Below are 16277 nucleotides of genomic sequence, written 5' to 3'. Positions count from 1 at the left end.
CGGAGTGGGGTAGGCGTGGAGCTGAACCGCGTCCTTTCAATTTCCATGGCGGGCGATGTTCTAGCGCGGCGGAGGCATCGGAACACGATGGGGTCTGACGAGGCCTGCGAGCAGGAGTAGACTATAGGCAGGGACTGAGGGAGGAATGGAGGGATATACTGTGGTAGAGGGAGGCCTACGGGATGGGGGATTGGGGATTGGGAATGAGCGACAGGGTTGGCAGTTGGTGGATTGAGGATTGAGATTGAGGATGAGGATGGAGTTGGTTGATCGTGTCGCGCTCCTGGCCGCGTGTATAGTGGTCGCAGTGATGTCGAGTATAGATGCTCATGCCTCCCTTTGCTCCCCCCACTCACTTCACTCGCTCGGTGAAGTGATCACTGGTCAATGCCCAGGCGGTCACATCCCACTGCATCCTCTGGCGGTGGCCCCCCCCCTTGCGTCTGTAATTGATTGGGTCTCCTGATTGGGCTAGCAGCATTGAAATGAGCATCTGGTGTCACGGCGATCCAAGCCGCTTTGAGGGCGGGAGGGTGTGCTGGATCCCCGACGGGGACAGCGTGCACCAGGGTGTCCCTCGCCACGGGTCGCCTAAAAAAGAATGCGTTTATATAAGGTTACGCTTTTGTTAATAATAATTGGCAGCACAGCGTGGGAGAAAATGTCAACGTGTCGGGTACGATGCAATGCTGTCAAAGCGGTGTCAGGGACTCGAGGGTAGGGCAGGACAGGGCCAGGGAAGGGCGGGTAGCCTGGTCGACCCGAGAGCCTGGTGAGTTAATAAAAATTGAGAGCTGGTCACGAGAGGGATGGAGTGATGGCCTGTGAGCGTGAGGGAGAGTGAGTTGCGGTATGCAGAGTGCACTTTACACATACAGTAGTGGCGTGTGGTAGCTATGGGTGCAGTTGTCGCTGAGACGAAGCGATTGGCTACGGAGCAGAGTTGGGCGAGAGCATCTCGCATACATGCTGCATTAGGGCTGGCCAAATCATCAGAATTTGGCGCTATTTCGTGCAGATTGAGGGCTCGACTCGACTATCCGATCAATCAATGCCTCCGGCTACCCGCTCAAGAGGCGCACTTGGGACACGGCCAATGCAGCTGGCTGCTTGAGGCTGCATGGGCTTGCGAGCAGGCGGGCGGGCGGGCGGGCGATGGCGAGATCGAGGGCGACGTTTTTCGGATGGCCATTTGCAGATACTGTACAGTAAGTACTGTGGGTGAGTGTGAGTATTGCGTGTGTGTGTGTGTGTGTGTGGGTGTGGGTGTGGACATGCTGTGCTGGCCAACAAACAAGGAGACAGATTGACAGGAGACTCTTCAAGGTGGCCCACAGCAGGCTGGCCACTGCCAAGTCGAATCCTCGATTGCTGACTGCTGTTGATGCTTTTGATTTCCAAGGCTTGATTTCCAATGCTCGTGTTCTATCCTGTTTGTGTTGTTGCGCCCGTGTCAATTCCTGCTTGCGATGCGACAGATACCAAGGTACAAGCTGCATTGTACATGAGGCAAGTCAGGTACATGAGTTGCAGGGACTGCACGGCACGGCAAAAAGTGTGGGGAAGGTATCAGGACAGCAGCTCCTGATTCCAACTTTGGAAGGTTGGTTGGTTGGCGGTGGGTTGGCTCCAGGTTGGTTGCTGGGTTTACTGGGTTCAGTCTAATCCACTGTCGATCAAGCCTGCGCATTCCCCCAGGAGGGCGTGGAGGGGGGCAACGGGGGCAACGGGGGAGGACTCGTACACAGGCGCAGAGCCAGTGCTCCCAAGCTGTTGCACAGGCACCATGTTCTGGACCCCCCTTCGCTCGGCCAGTCACAGCACCCCGTCAGGCCTGTCCGCGACTGTCTGTTTCTGCGCAACTGCAGGAGCCCACCCTGCTGGGCCCCCTGTCCCTGCTCAATCCAGCCCTGCAAGCACTCTGGCACTCTGGCCATCTGCGCATCTCACGCCTTCCCGCGCCTGTGTGCCTGTCTTTCCGTCTGTCTGTCTGTCTGTCTGTCTCTGCCTGGTACGGGAGCGTGTGTGTGTGTGTGTGTGTCTGTGTGTCGGCCTTTTAACCTTTTCCTCTCGTTCCTCCATCGTCCCTACTTACCCTTACAACCTTGCCTTTTGCCTACCACCACCCCTTCTCTCACCCCTTCTTCTTTCGACGTCGTCTTGTCGCGTCGCCGTTGCTGCTTCCTGCTGCTCTCTCGTCCTCGTCCTCGTGGTTCCCGTTGTTCGTCAAGACAATCTCGACACATCTTCATTCATTTCCTCCCCCCCTGTACAATTGAATTCCACCTTTTTGCTTTGAGAACAATCGCCCCAGAAAACAACCAAAGATACCCCCTGCCCCCAAAGTTCAACCCCCAAAAAACATCATCATCAAGTCGTCTCATCTCAAAATCACCTCAGCACAACTCGGCTCTCCGGCATCCAAACCACACTGTTCGATTGCGCGCGCCCGGGCTATCTTGAAGAAGTCCCGTCTCTCAACACCCAGACTCTATATCAACTGTTTTAATCACTGTATATTCTACGCTCGGCACCGTCTTCATTTCTCCGGCCCCTACCTGGCTGCCGTCTTGCTATATTGTTCCTGCCCGTCACATCAAATCATCTGATCCATCTCGATCAACATCAATCTTCGGAGTCTCCAGTCCCTCCAGGCCCCCAGCAAGTGTTTCCGGACGACACTCTCAGACCGTCACTGCGAAACGAGAGCGAAAGACTACTCAAGAGGCCGGCTTTACCACTCGCATCGGTCCAACAGAGTGGATTTGACTTTACAGTGGTACCATCGTACGGGGTACTCGGGCATCGAATCGTATTGTCCCCTGTCCAAATCGAGCAATCGCCAACAGCCGACGGACCCGCTTGGGCTGGAGCCATTAGCCATTCCGCAGGCACAAACCACCTCGATTTCACCACGCCAAAAATTCCTCCCCCAGCGCCTCTTTTTTTTTTTTGCTCGTCGTTCTTCATTTCGTCTCGTCTCGTGCTCCCTCTCCCCTCGTCTCACCTTTCCAGCTTGCCTGTGGTGACCCAAGAAAGAGAGTGTGAGATCGCGGTTCGGGTCCTTTCGACAAAGACCTCTCGGCCTTTCCGTTCTCAGCATTGAACTAGCCTCCAGGCCTGTCCTGCCTGCCTGCCTGCCTTGCTCGCCTGAGTTGCAAGGTCCTCCCGGTCTTTTTTTCTGCTCGCCCACCCGCCCACCTGCGCTGCAAACCTTGCGCGCCTGCCGCTTGTGCACCACCTTGCACGCAGAAACCACAAAAAGGCCCGCCCTTCTCGTGTCTGCCAGCAAAGCCCTCCTGCCTGGTTTTTTTTCGCACTTCGCATCGCAACCACCACCCTTTTTCCTTGACTCTCTTCCACCTGGGAGGATTTTAGCATCGCGACTGCGTCATTTGCCATTCTTTTTCAGCAAGACCAACTACCTCACTTTAATATCATCGGCCTGTCCTTTACGTCGTTCTTGCTCTCGACACCCCCCGATAGACCATCCACAGGGGACAAAAAAACACGGCCTTTAATACTCACATCATCGCCACTCGGAAACAAACAAACGGCAACAAACACCTCAGCATTTCTTCTCTTCTCAATTTTAGCAGTCCGTCTTGGATCTGGTCTTTTTTGGGTTCGGCAACTTCGAAAATTTGCATCATCTCGCGACAGTCAACAACCGATAGACGGGTTTCCAAGACTTTAGTAGTGCTTCCTTTCCTCCCAGCACAGATTGGATTAATCGACACCCTCCGACCGCCCGTCCGACTTTGGCACAATACCATTCATCAGTCAGCTGTTTGATTGTATTTATTTGCAACTCACCGCCTCGGATCGGAAGACAACATTCACTCGATCGTCGATTAATTCTTCGCGTTTCGTCGGCTCTTCTGCTTGAACACGCCTCGATCGCGTTCTTGACCATTCCCTCGAACCGAGACAAAAGTCACACAACCATCATTCGAGTACAAGACACTGGAGGTCTTTGCTCAAATGGCTCAACAAACATTTTCCACTCCCAACGGCTTCGCCATGCAGTCCTCGGGTCTCGCTTCTAGGCGAGGCGGGCAGTCCATCAAGCCCCTCTCAGTTGAGGCTCTCAAGTCTCCTGTTGATTCCAAGGAAAATGCTATTCCCACGCCCCGAACAGCTCGCGGGCACCTCCTCGCCGGTCTCCGGACCGCACCCAAGTCTGCCGCTGCGTCTACCTTCGCTGCCTCCGGTGCCAACACTTCCCCGACGAACAAGGCTAGGAACAACACTTCCCTGTATGGCGTCCAGGAGAGCATGCTGAACAACGGACCGAAGACGTCCCTGCCCAACTTTGGCGCTACTGCCCAGGCGGGTTACCAGAACAACAGCAACATGGGATATGGGCGACAACAGTTCACTCCTGAGCAAATCCTGGCCCCTCCGGAGATTCACATCGACGAACAGGCTGTGGACGAGCAACTGGATCCGGATCTGTACGCCAAGCTGGTTCAGCAGAACTTGCAGCTGGCTCAACAGCGCCAGATGTTGCAGCAGCAGCTGTACGATCTGACTCAAGCCCAGCAGCAGCTCAGCGCCATGAACATCAACGGGCAGCAGAGCTACCAGAATCTGTACCAGCAACATCAACTGCAGCAGCAAGCCCTTCAGATGCAGAGCATGCTCAACAACACCATGGCTGGCCAGCAACCGACCATCTACACCTACATCGACCCAGCCACTGGTCAGCAGGCTTATTACATTGACCAGGGTGCGCAGCTGAACGCTCAATTCGCGGAACAGTCTCAGTTGAACATGTACCAGCAACAGCAGCGTCAGCAAAACAGCGCGACTCCACGAGTGCAGGTCTCTCCCCCTAGAGAGGCCGCGCAGCCAGTCTTCCGCAGGAACACGCCTCCCCGCCGCAACGAGTCGCCCCTCATCGAGAATCCGGCCCCTCTTCCTCCACCGTCAGCCAACGCTTTCCGACGAGGTCATAAGAAGTCGTCGTCTCTGATGCTGTCCGGTATCCAAAATGCCAACCTTGCTGCTGCTGCTTCCCAGGAACCCCCCAAGTCCGCTGGCCCAAAGACTGCCAACTTCCCCCTCACTCCCTTGACCGGAGGCTACGGGCCTGGTCAGGCACGAGCCGGTGAACACCCGATCCGCCAGCCACGGGGCCCACCTTCGATTGAGGAGCTCAAGGCCAAGCCATCGGCCAAGCATGAGGCTTCCAAGAACTTCGCGGCTCACACCCGCCGATCGGCCCTCAACAACCTGATGCGGGCTGGTCTCGAGCGCCGCAAGGTTAGCAGCACTGGCAGCAGCGGATCCATCAGCCCCATCTCGGAGACGGCCGAGGAGGCTCAGGGCCTTCTCACGGACAACGAGTCGGAGTCTGGTCGGTCTGGATCTGGCAGCCTAAATGGCGAGGAGGTGGAGCCTAGTGTGCCCAGCTCCCGGACGAGCACTGGCAGCTGGGGCGCGATAGGATCGGACCGGCCGAGCTCACGCCAGAAGGCTCGAAAGAGCGCTGACAGCGTCAGCAGCGGTTCTGGTGACGAGACCGCTAGCAACGGCAGCTTTGCCAGCGTATTCAAGCGGACAGGAAGGAATGGGAGATCCGACAGTCCTAGTCAGAGGAAGTCTGCCATGATGGTTTTGACGTGCGCAGAGAAGCGCAAGAACGGTGTCATTGTCTCCTGATTCCCAAACCGACTTTGAGGCCACGATAACTTTATCTTCGACACACTCTCTCACATTTACGTAATGACGATTATGGCACCACTTCCTCTTCCACTCAAAACAACATTCGCTCCGGCAGAGAGTCCCGAGGTCGATCCTCGCTGTTGAGATGCCCGGATGCGGACTTATCATGAAAATGAAAGGGTGGACATGGATGGCAGCTACGATTTTTCCTTCTTTTTTCCTTGATCTTTTTTTTCTGGCTCAGGACTTTTGCACGACTGAGCATACCAAGATTGGCCCTGTGGCCTCCACCTCCTTGTGAGGTTGTTGGTGGGGGTTGCATGTTCACGTTTTGCTGGTGTTTACCTTGGCAAGGCAGTTGGCCAATTCCAGAGCAGTGGAAGTGGCCAACTTTTGATCCCATTCTATTCAATCATTTTCGCACATGGCTACTGTGGAGGAGGAATCATACACGTTGAGTGATGCACGCAATGGAGGAGGGGACGGTCAAGACTATCAAGACTGAGTGCGAGAAACGGCGAGTATGCTGATTTCTCTGAGAGTATTCAGGCTGGGGCTCAGTATTCATATCCAGACTGGAATAGGGATGGATGATTGAGGGTGCTCCTAAGTCGCAGAGTGGTGACTCGTCGGGCCCGACTTGTTCCTCACTTTGCCCGCACCACATCATGTGCGATGTTGTATTTAGGTAGAAACACAGAATTCAAGCCAAATCTTGAGCCAATCCCAAGTCAAACGCGAAGTAATGTTGTGAAATGCAACGTCAACAGTGGTGGTCGTCACCTCAACCTTTCATGCCCTTCATCAAGGCCTCCAGGCGCTTGAAGGCCGCTTTCTTCTCATCATCGATATGCCCAAACCTCTGCTTCACCTCGTTCACCATGATCTCATTCTCGTTCTCGTCCCACCGGTCGAGGGCAGCCCAGGTCTCGTCGATGAAGGCCTTTAGGGGCATTCCTATCTGGGCCTGGCCTGCCGCCACCAGCTCAGGCTGGAGCTCGTGTAGCTCAGTCTGCACGGCGGGAGGGAGAATATCCTTGAACAAGATCCTCAGCGTCAGCTGATCCGCCAGGTGAGAGGGGGGGAGGAGGGGAAAGAAAAGAAAACCCACGATGACGCGGACGTGCCGGGTGGCCGGGCTGGACTGCATCTGCGACCGGAGCGACAGGCCGAAGTGGTGCAGGGCGGACTTTGTGGAGCAGTAGTTTGCGCAGCGGGCGATCGGGACGAGGGCCAGGCCGCTGGTGACCAGGATCACGGAGGCGGCGGCCGGGGGTGAGGAGGAGGAGGAGGGGGAAGATGTGCCCAGCGAGATGAGGTGCGGCAGGAAGGCGGTTATGGTCAGCAGCGGGGAGGTGTAGTTGGTGTCGATCTCGCTGGTGATCTTAGACGACAGCTCCTCATACGACGGGTTGGTGAAGTCCAGCGTGCGCTGGATGCCGGCGTTGAGGATTATGCAGGAGAGGGCCGGGTACTGCCTGGTGATGCTTGAGGCGAGTTAGCTGGCCTGCTTTGGGAGGGCTTCCTGGTCGTCTTCTCATGATAACCCTCCGGCCTTACCGTTGAGCCCAGGCCGGGATCTCGGCGGTCTTGGTCATGTCGAACTCCTCCGCCACGACCTTGTCCTTGCCGTGCTTGGCCTCGAGCTCCTGCAGCCGGTCCTTGCGCCGGCCCACGGCGATGACGAAGACGCCGTTCTCTATCATGCGCTCCGCTAGCGCCCGGCCTATGCCGGCTGTTGCGCCGGTGATGAGGACTGTCTTGTGGGGGAAGGGCATCTTGATTGACTGGGTATGGCAGACAGAGTGTAATGAACAGGGAAAGTTGTTTTCTTGAGACAGTTCTGAGGCTATATATTTATGTTGATATTCTTAGTTCGGATAGGGACTTGGGGCATCTGGAGAAACTTGACTTGCGGCGGGGAGATCGGTGACGTCCACGACAGCTCGACTGGAACCCTGATGCTCTTCCTCATGCAGCCTTCTTGTTCATATCCCATTGCCATGATATCTTCAGAACACCGCCCCTGTCTTCTTCACGCTCGCTCGGCATTCTGAATTGTGTAAAACAGGAAGGTTTCACCGAGCTGCATTTTCGGAGCTAGGTACTTGTCGCCGTACTGTTCTAGAAATCGTCCTTCTTCCGGGGCAATCTCTCATCTTATGACCTTTTTTGTCACCTAACTTTGTGATAGCCTGCTGCAAGATATATGTGCGTAGGCGCGCATGTATGTATACTCAGTTCCTGCATGGTCAATTCCGTACTCTTGTGCATCTGCGCGATGTACCCCTGTGAGCTGTGTCACATGCATACGGTGAGCGCGATGACATGCATTAGAGACAACGTTCCAGTGTCAAAGAAGGAGGGGTGTAAACCTAGAGAAATACTTAGTGATCGTTTTGCTGATATCTGGATACACACATCGAAATTGAGTACGGTCAATAAAGGCTGGAAGTTTAATCCAAACCCATGCTTTCTTTTGCTGACGTGAGATGCCTCATCGCGTGCGGCGCAGTCGAAATGAAAGTCTCCTTCAGCTCATGGTCATTTCGTCCGCAGTGTGGGCACTGCCTGAGCTTGTCTAACCTGCAGCTCTTCCAACCCACAACGCCAATCAGCAGCTGCGGCCTCACGTTGAAGTTGTGCCAAGGTCTCAGTACCTCGATCTGATCTGCACTTGCTCACCCCAAGCATCTTGAGTAACGCCGTCTTGTCTCAGCCCAGCGAAGTCGCATTTGGTCCCTGCCCTAACAGCCGCCGACATGCCCAAGGTTTGCGTAATTGGCTCCGGTATGTTTTGCTCGCGCGCGCTGGTGTCTTGCTCGACCTCTGACCCTGCGGATGCATAGGACTTTCTGGCATCACCACACTCAAAGAATGTCTCGCGGAGGGATTTGAGGTGCAATGCTTCGAGGCCCGCCCCGAGATTGGCGGGCAGTGGGCTCACCAGCCAGACGTTTCGCCCTCCGACTCTCCCGAGAGCGTGCAGTCATCCATCTACGATGGCGTCGTGCTCAACTCGTGCCGGGATACCTCGGCCGTGACTGACTTCCCACTGGACCCAGCGAGGTACGGCGATTACTTCGGGCACAGGCAGCAGCTGAAGTACATGTGCGAGTACGCTGAGCATTTCGGGCTGAAGAAGCATATACGGCTGAGTACACGTGTGCTGGCTTCTGAGCCTAGAGAGGATGGCTCGTGGACTGTACGTATTCAGGAGAAGGGCAAGGACGGGGTGGAAGAGCTCATTTTCGATGCGGTCTTTGTCTGCGTTGGACATTTGTCCACGCCTTCCATCCCGGAATTCAAGGGGCGCGACGACTTCCAGGGGCAATTCATGCACAGTCACTTCTACCGTCGGCCCGGCCCTTTCGATCGCAAGAAGGTTGCGATAATAGGGTTCGGCAGCTCCGCCGTCGACATTGCCTGCGAGGTGGCACCTGGCGCAGAGGAAGTGCATGTCATCACACGACGGGGCGGGTGGGTTCTTCCGCGCTATGTGTTGGGCAAGCCGTGTGAAGCATTTGACAGTGAGTGGACATCAGGGGGCCTCGAGCCCAGAGACCGACGCTTACCACCTTGCAGATCGTGCGACCCAGGTCTGGATGCCAACAGGGCCAGCACAATGGCTGCAGACGAAGCTTCTGCAAATTGTTGAAGGGAAACAGCCAGAGATCATGAGACCATCACACAAGCTCCTCGAGCAGAGCCCAACCGTCCGCGGTGACTTCGTCGAGAAGGTCCGGACGCAAAGGATCGACATCCACAGAGGAAGCGTGGAGAGTCTGAACAAAGAAGGTCTTGTCATCTCCACCGTGAAGGGCGAGGAAGCATTCACCGAGGAGCTCAAGGTGGACGCCATCATCGCTTGCACGGGTTACAACCAGTTCGACTACCCATTTCTACCCAGCGATGTGCTTCGCTCACCGGAGACGCCTACCAACCGTGTCGACTTGTACAAGTTCATCGTCTCCCCCCGCTACGACAACCTTTTCGTGATGGGCCTCGTTGAGCTGGTAGGGCCTGCTGCGCCAACGTTTGAGGCACAAGCGCGTTGGGCGTGCTCGGTGCTCTCCGGACGGATCGCCCTCCCCACCAAACCCAAGATGAGGGAAGAGGTGACAAAATTCCAAGCATGGCAGGAGAAGAACTTCGTGGGCTCAGAACGCCATGCCTTGGTTACGCACGCTGTCCCGTACAATGATGAGTTGCTGGAGCCACTGGGGGCAGTGCCGTCGTTCGGGAAGTGCTTGGGAAGGGTCGTTACGAGCGGGCATCCATGGCGGTCATTTAAGGTATTGAATGCTGTGTGGTTTGGGATTCCTAGCGCGGCGCAGTGGAGATTGTTTGGTTATGGGGCGAAGGAGGACTTGGCCGTGGAGACATTACTGAGGATTGCTGCGGGAGGGGGGACATTGAGCAAAGGAGAACTCAAACATCTGGGTGTTAAATGACCATCGCAAAAGAAGGCTCTTGAGGCATTTTGGGTGTATTATATTGTGTCGTGTTTCAATTCTTACCAATAATTTAGTATAATATGTAATTGGGATTGGGTAGAGCTGTAGCTATTTAAAGACAAGATGCTCGAGAGGTGATTGTGAAGTATTAGTTGGCCGTGGGGGAGACTGATTTTCGAGACAAAAACCAGGGTTAGGACTAAATGTTGGCCATCAACTCCAGACGCGAGATGCGCCGCGTCCAGGTCTGTCGCCGCACCGGGACCGCGTCGGCCTAGGTATCCCTCCAGGAGGGTTACCGGCAAGCCAGCAGCACTGCACATCGCAGGCAGTCACTGCCAAAGTCAAAACTGCCAAATCGCCCAAAATGTCGAGGCGCGCGCCCAGAGGAGAATACATCGAGACCGTTCGTTTACCTTGACTCTCATTTTCCCATCTCCAAAGCCGTCTCTCCTAACTCTGAGCTCCCATCTAGGACACCGGCAACAAGGTAGCTCGCAAAGCTACCCTGGTCGGCACCCAGAACATCATGCTCGGCGGCAAGACCGTGATCCAGCAAGAGGTCATGATCAGAGGCGATCTTGCTCGAACTGCTGTCTCCAGCTCCAGCGGGGGCGCCCCAGCAAACAACACTGCCGTCGCCATCGGCAGGTACTGCTTCCTCAGCAGGGGCAGCTGCCTGCGACCACCCGGACGAATGTACAAGGGGTAGGCCACGACCCTGTTCCCTCCTGCTTATCATTACATTTCTACCGACTGAGACTGACCGTGCCTCGCACCGCAGTATCTTCACCTACATGCCCCTCCGCATGGGCGACCACGTCTTCGTCGGGCAGAGCACCGTCGTCCAGGCCGCCAGCGTCGGCTCCCACGTATACATAGGAAACAACGCGGTTGTTGGCGAATTTGCGATCATCAAGGACTACGTGCGCATCCTCGACGGCTCCGTGGTCCCGCCCAACATGGTCATACCGAGCTTCAGCATCGTCGCGGGCCAGCCTGCTAGGGTCATCGGCGAGATCCCCGAGGGCGGCCAGGAGCAGTTCGAGCTCAGGGAGCTCTACAAGACCGTTGGGAACAACCCACAACCGCTACCAACATGAGGAGCACAGGGGCAGACGAATCGATTTACGCCAAATGATCGGTAAGCTATAACAGGTCTCTGGCGGGGCTGGCCCTATGACAAGGCTATTCATATTGGGTCGGACCATGGAACGCCGAAAAGGCTGTTGCGCTTGCGCCGACTCGAAACAACCACTTCCCCCAGGCATCCTGCCGCAGCGAGATCTAGACAATGGGCCACTACAATCATACTGCGAGGGATGCCTTGGAGCCGTGTAATAAGTCCTAGGCCTGGACTCAGGTGGTTCTTTGATCCGCTCAAACAGCGTCGAGCAAAGCTCTGCCTTGTGGAACATCCGCACGCCAAGGCCGGAGAAAGCTACGAGGGAGCATCTGAGCGATTCACAGGTACCTTTCAAGGCGAGGCCGGAGCCATCCTATCCAAGCTATCGGAATATACAGCATATTTCCTTGCAGCTGAGACAGAATTGCACGCTGCTAAACCTCAGAAAAAGACAGAATATGTTACAGACTTAAAATTAGTGGCTATGTGTTCATGAAAAGCAGGTACAAAACCCTTCCATTGGCCTTGCGTTTCTCAATCTGCTCAAGACTTCTCTACTTCCTTCCCCTGCCATTGTGACTATTATTTGCGATCTCTTCCGCGTTCTCTGTAGTGCCTCTTCCTTTCAACATAAGGCGCCCCAAGTACTATTCCCCGTTCGCACCAACACGGCAACACGAAGAATTGGAGCCTGATGGGTTTTGACTGGGGCAGGCACCATTCGAGCTCGATGTAACCATCTGGTCTTATTCTCGTTCCATCTGGGGCGACGATCCACGATTCTTCACTATCATCTTCATGTGGGTGGACAAATTTCCGTAAACCTAGCTCACTAGCCCGGAAAGTCGTCAGGAAATTGAAGCCCTGTTCTGGCTCAACGATGGCAATGACGGGCTTGGAGATTTCCTCGTATCTGATTTCACCTTGCGTTATCTGATTGTCCGGGGATGTCATTATCCTAAGGGTCCCTTCCGAGGGGCGGACACCGATGGAGTCATCCTCGCTGCGGTCGCTTGAGAATTTCCTCTGTGTGACAGCGGTAGCTTGTGATGGTCCTGCCTCCGCCACCGCCTCGTCCGGGTTTGTGCTTTCCGCAGGACCTGGGTCATCATTTACGCGCGAATTTGTTCTCGACGACACCTCAGACGGACCGGGCCCATGTTGAGACGACAGGGAGGGCAGTCTGGGACGCTGTAGATGCTCTCCCGGCCGAGAAATGGATTGCTCGCTTCTGTTGGTCTCGGTTTTCGATGTTCCTCTGCTGCTTGATAACGACGTACGCAGACTTGGACTTGTTCGACTGGATCTTGGAACCTCTTCTCTCCTCCTGAGTGTTCCGGAAAGCTTCAGGAGGAGGTGCAGATTGACTTCGATATCATACTGCTGTAGAGATTCTGTCGAGTATTCTTGGCCCAATATTCCGGCCATAGCGCACAAGCAGAGATGATTCTTTCTTAGCCTCCTGATTTCTTTTTCCTTTCGTTTGAGTGCGCTTTTGTAGTGATTACTGGACGGGTCTGATCAGTCTGTGTCATAATGGTCGTGCAAAAAGCTTGACTTGCATCTCAGCCTCATCTCTTGTCTTTCTTTTCACAGCTATTTCCAGTTGCACGCAACCCAACAGCAGTGTCAAATTGCTTTCGATGAATTGCATGTCCTCTCTCAAATCTTTGACATGTTGTTTGATCGAATAGCGCCAAAGAATGGTGGCCACAAAAATCTGTTTATTTTGCAGAACACAGATCCCTTGTCTGAGTCGGTCAACGTGAAGGCTGAGGTACTGCGACTCCAACTTTAAGACGGAGGCAGTAGTGTTGTTCTCTATAAATTGAATGACATGCGATTGTGTTGCTGTTTCAATTGCTGTGCTATATGTTGAAAGCGTGGCCTGAGCCGTATGGATAGTTCCGGCAGTGAGCTGAATCTGACCAGTGGATCGTTTTGTCTCCTCAGCAAGACTTCTCATACCTCTCACGATGTGGTTCGTTTCTCTGACAAGTTTGAATACTGCGTCCGTGAGGCCAGCAATGGCAGCAATGCTGGCCACAAGTCCCACGGCCTCTGCCATAGAGCCTTGTCTAGCGAATTGCGAACGCTGGAAGCATAAAGACGCGGTAGTTGGTGACGGTGGAACACCCGCGGGCATCATCGACATTTCCGATTTTTATATCACAAGGCTCTGGCACGGTAAATCTCGCCCAACGCCCAGCAGCAATTCCATGTGTTTCCATCACGTAAACCAAGGCAGCTTGGAGGGCGGTGCTTTCACCCCCCTCACAATTAATTACCTTGCAAACATCGTTCAAGTAGAGGGGCAAGACCACCGACCAGTTTGGTAACGGCGCATCTGCAGTGTTGCCCTGTGGACACAGCCTGCCAGTCTGCCTTCTCACTATCAGATGATGATCCGGCGACACTACGAATTACATCGACCGCCCCGGCACCAAAAAGACGTTTCGTTGGCCAGGCTGCATGTGCAGACCAATCCTGCCCCTGCCTTATGCCATTGTCCGCATGCAGAATGCGACCTGCAACCACCACCCACACGCAGTTTGAGCCAGGACTACACCATCTGTCACTCGTCAACCCGGCCGCAGGCTAATATAAAGCATGGCGGGGTTCGCTGCTTATCATGCCGCAGTCTCACCAGGGGAAAAGTAAGCTATACCTGCATGAATTTTCTGTAGGCTCTGCCCCCTGCCATGCCGATCGGCATGCACTGAACAGATTGGCGCAGCAAGCCTCACGAACCTCGACGGGGACAACGCCTATCGCATGCATCTATTCCACGGCGGTGCAAGTTTTTTTAGTTTTTTTTTGTAGTTATTCGGGATAGACCATCTTTCTTGTCACACCACCGTCAACAACCATCTCCGTGCCTGTGACAAACTCTGCGTTGGTGAGATATTCGACGGCCACGAGGATGTCGTCGACCTTGCCAACCCTCCCATTCAAGTGCCACTTCTGATCGTCCTTCGACAGCCCCTCTTCCCACTTCGTGCCTTTCTCATCGGCTTCCTTGCACTCGTTGCCCACGTGGATCCAACCAGGGAGGATGGCATTCACTCGGACGCCCGCGGGTGCAAGGCTGACGGCCATACTGTGCGTCAAGCCGATGAGGCCGGCCTTAGTGGCGGCATAGCCTTCCGAATCTGGCTCGCTCTGGTAGGCACGCGTAGAGGACATGTGAATAATACTGCCGCCGTTCTCGCGTCCACTATCTGGCTGTTTCTTCAGCATAGGCAGACATGCCTTGCTCAGAAGAACCGGGGCTGTCAGGTTCGTCTCCAAGCTGGCGGTCCATGAAGCCATGAACTGGCCGTCCTCAGAGTCGAGGATACTCGGACCGCCAACGCCAGCTGTAAATGCAGCATTGTTCACGAGAACATCGAGGTGATCTGCGAAGAAGTCTGAGGCTGCCTTTGCGACCCTCTCGATGTCGCTCGGTTGGCGTAGGTTGCAATGCAGGGCGTCGAAGACTTTGGGCGCTTTTGGGGTATGAGATGATGCTGACACTGAACTTGTGAGCGTGTCGCACGTGTGGCGAAGCTCCTCTTGATTATTGTCTACTAGAAAGACGCGGTGGCCCCTTTGGATGAGCTGGCGGGATAGGCCTCGACCAATGCCGCGGCCCGCGCCTGTGATGAGGAAATGTAGAGGCTTGCTGGGACTAGCCGCCATAACTGGACGGTTCTTGTTGCGCTGTATTAAAGAAAAAGCTCAGAAGGGATGTGAATGTATATTTCCGATGTCATCTGGTATAGCACATGCTAAATTAGAAACATCACCGACGAAATTTACACAAAGTCAATGATGTAGGAAGTTGGTCTTCGTCCTCGATTCTTATTAAGCAGGGCAGCTTCCATCTGCGCACGGGCCACACAGAGGATGAAAGATACATTGTGGCCCGTGCAGTCAAGTACTGTAAGTACCGCGCAGATTTGAGAAAGTGAGTTTGCAGACAGCCCCATTTGACTGCGACTGCACCTTGTGCATCATATAAGAGAAATTCACAGCTCATTACAAGCCATTTCTTGGGATCGATGGCACCGGACATAGTTTCTCATACGGCCAAGCGCCCAAGAACAGACGCCGGCCCATCTCTGATGGAGACCCACGACAGCATGAACCAGCACTTAACACGACAATGACAACACAACAGCCCTCAGCAGCGGAGTCTCATGTAACACTAGCACAAATTCCACAGCCATTTCAAGCCTCAGAGAATACAATCATGCCATTCCATGAGGCTCTAGGACACATGGACCCGGACGACAAAATCCCCTATGATGTATATGCCATCTTCTTAGATAGGCTGACGAAAAGCAGTATACAAAAATTGTAATCTACGGCTTCGGTATCAGAGTATATGAGCTTCGATTCGAAATAACTTTTGAGGCTTGCTTGAGCTTACTGAAGCATGTGATAAGAAACCAAGCACTGCCTGCTAAACAAACGTGTCAAGCCAAGCCGCCCGGGTGTGAAACCACAAAACAGACGTCAGGAATTTGGGCGCACCCATTTACTAGGAGCGTGAGCAGGGAAGGGTTTTATGCCCGGCAATCTTGGTCGGTACTGTAGCAACTGTTACCTGGCTTCCATTATTCTGATGTAAGAGCACTCGAGGTCTATCACTGGGAAGACCGTAATGAAGTTCTCCCATTGAATGCCGTTGTTCAGAAAGAGCTGACAAAGCTTACAAAATGAACCAAAAAGTAGGATGGCGTGCTGTTCCATCATATCACAAGGATGGAACCGTAATTTCTGCCCAAAAATGCCGGTATGTGTTAAATCCAGGAAGCCTTATGGGGCTCAAACCATGCTCAGAGGGCATGGGTGCATCCATTTTCCTCTGTTCTAGAGTATGCCATCCATTGCGGCCCCCTCGAATCAAGTCTGGGTTCACACACAGCACTTGAGAATTGCTTGTGGATAATATCAGCATTTTGATGCATCTAGCACTGCGTACCAAGGCCATTGACAAGGGCCCCATGATTTTTCCGCCGGCTGCCATTGGGAAAACG

At 54.2% G+C, this 16277-nt stretch overlaps 5 protein-coding genes across 5 annotated transcripts; 2 read left to right on the top strand and 3 right to left on the bottom strand.

The window, feature by feature from the left end:
- Positions 1–3984: 3984 nt before the first annotated feature.
- J7T55_013476 (uncharacterized protein) lies at positions 3985–5667 on the top strand (the record flags this gene model as incomplete). The annotated part of the gene is made up of 1 exon (XM_053141276.1): positions 3985–5667. One exon carries the CDS (start codon positions 3985–3987, stop codon positions 5665–5667), a length of 1683 nt encoding a protein of 560 aa, XP_052995817.1.
- A 787-nt stretch (positions 5668–6454) lies between these two features.
- J7T55_013475 (short-chain dehydrogenase oxidoreductase) lies at positions 6455–7448 on the bottom strand (the record flags this gene model as incomplete). Its single annotated transcript, XM_053141275.1, has 2 exons — positions 6455–7157; positions 7231–7448. 2 exons carry the CDS (start codon positions 7446–7448, stop codon positions 6455–6457), a joined length of 921 nt encoding a protein of 306 aa, XP_052995816.1.
- Positions 7449–8432: 984 nt separating this feature from the next.
- J7T55_013474 (dimethylaniline monooxygenase) lies at positions 8433–11230 on the top strand (the record flags this gene model as incomplete). The annotated part of the gene is made up of 6 exons (XM_053141274.1): positions 8433–8460; positions 8520–9200; positions 9256–9965; positions 10351–10533; positions 10603–10835; positions 10912–11230. 6 exons carry the CDS (start codon positions 8433–8435, stop codon positions 11228–11230), a joined length of 2154 nt encoding a protein of 717 aa, XP_052995815.1.
- Positions 11231–11835: 605 nt separating this feature from the next.
- J7T55_013473 (uncharacterized protein) lies at positions 11836–12681 on the bottom strand (the record flags this gene model as incomplete). The annotated part of the gene is made up of 1 exon (XM_053141273.1): positions 11836–12681. One exon carries the CDS (start codon positions 12679–12681, stop codon positions 11836–11838), a length of 846 nt encoding a protein of 281 aa, XP_052995814.1.
- A 1395-nt stretch (positions 12682–14076) lies between these two features.
- On the bottom strand, positions 14077–14934 carry J7T55_013472 (uncharacterized protein; the record flags this gene model as incomplete). Its single annotated transcript, XM_053141269.1, has 1 exon — positions 14077–14934. The coding sequence occupies one exon, from the start codon at positions 14932–14934 to the stop codon at positions 14077–14079; it is 858 nt and encodes a 285-aa protein (XP_052995813.1).
- Positions 14935–16277: the final 1343 nt, after the last annotated feature.

Source organism: Diaporthe amygdali (assembly GCF_026229845.1).
Source record: "Diaporthe amygdali strain CAA958 chromosome Unknown NODE_8_length_1307975_cov_65_857355, whole genome shotgun sequence".
Classification (NCBI taxonomy): domain Eukaryota; kingdom Fungi; phylum Ascomycota; class Sordariomycetes; order Diaporthales; family Diaporthaceae; genus Diaporthe; species Diaporthe amygdali.
The sequence above is the reverse complement of the archived record's forward strand: the minus strand, read 5'-3'. Positions and strand labels throughout refer to the sequence as shown.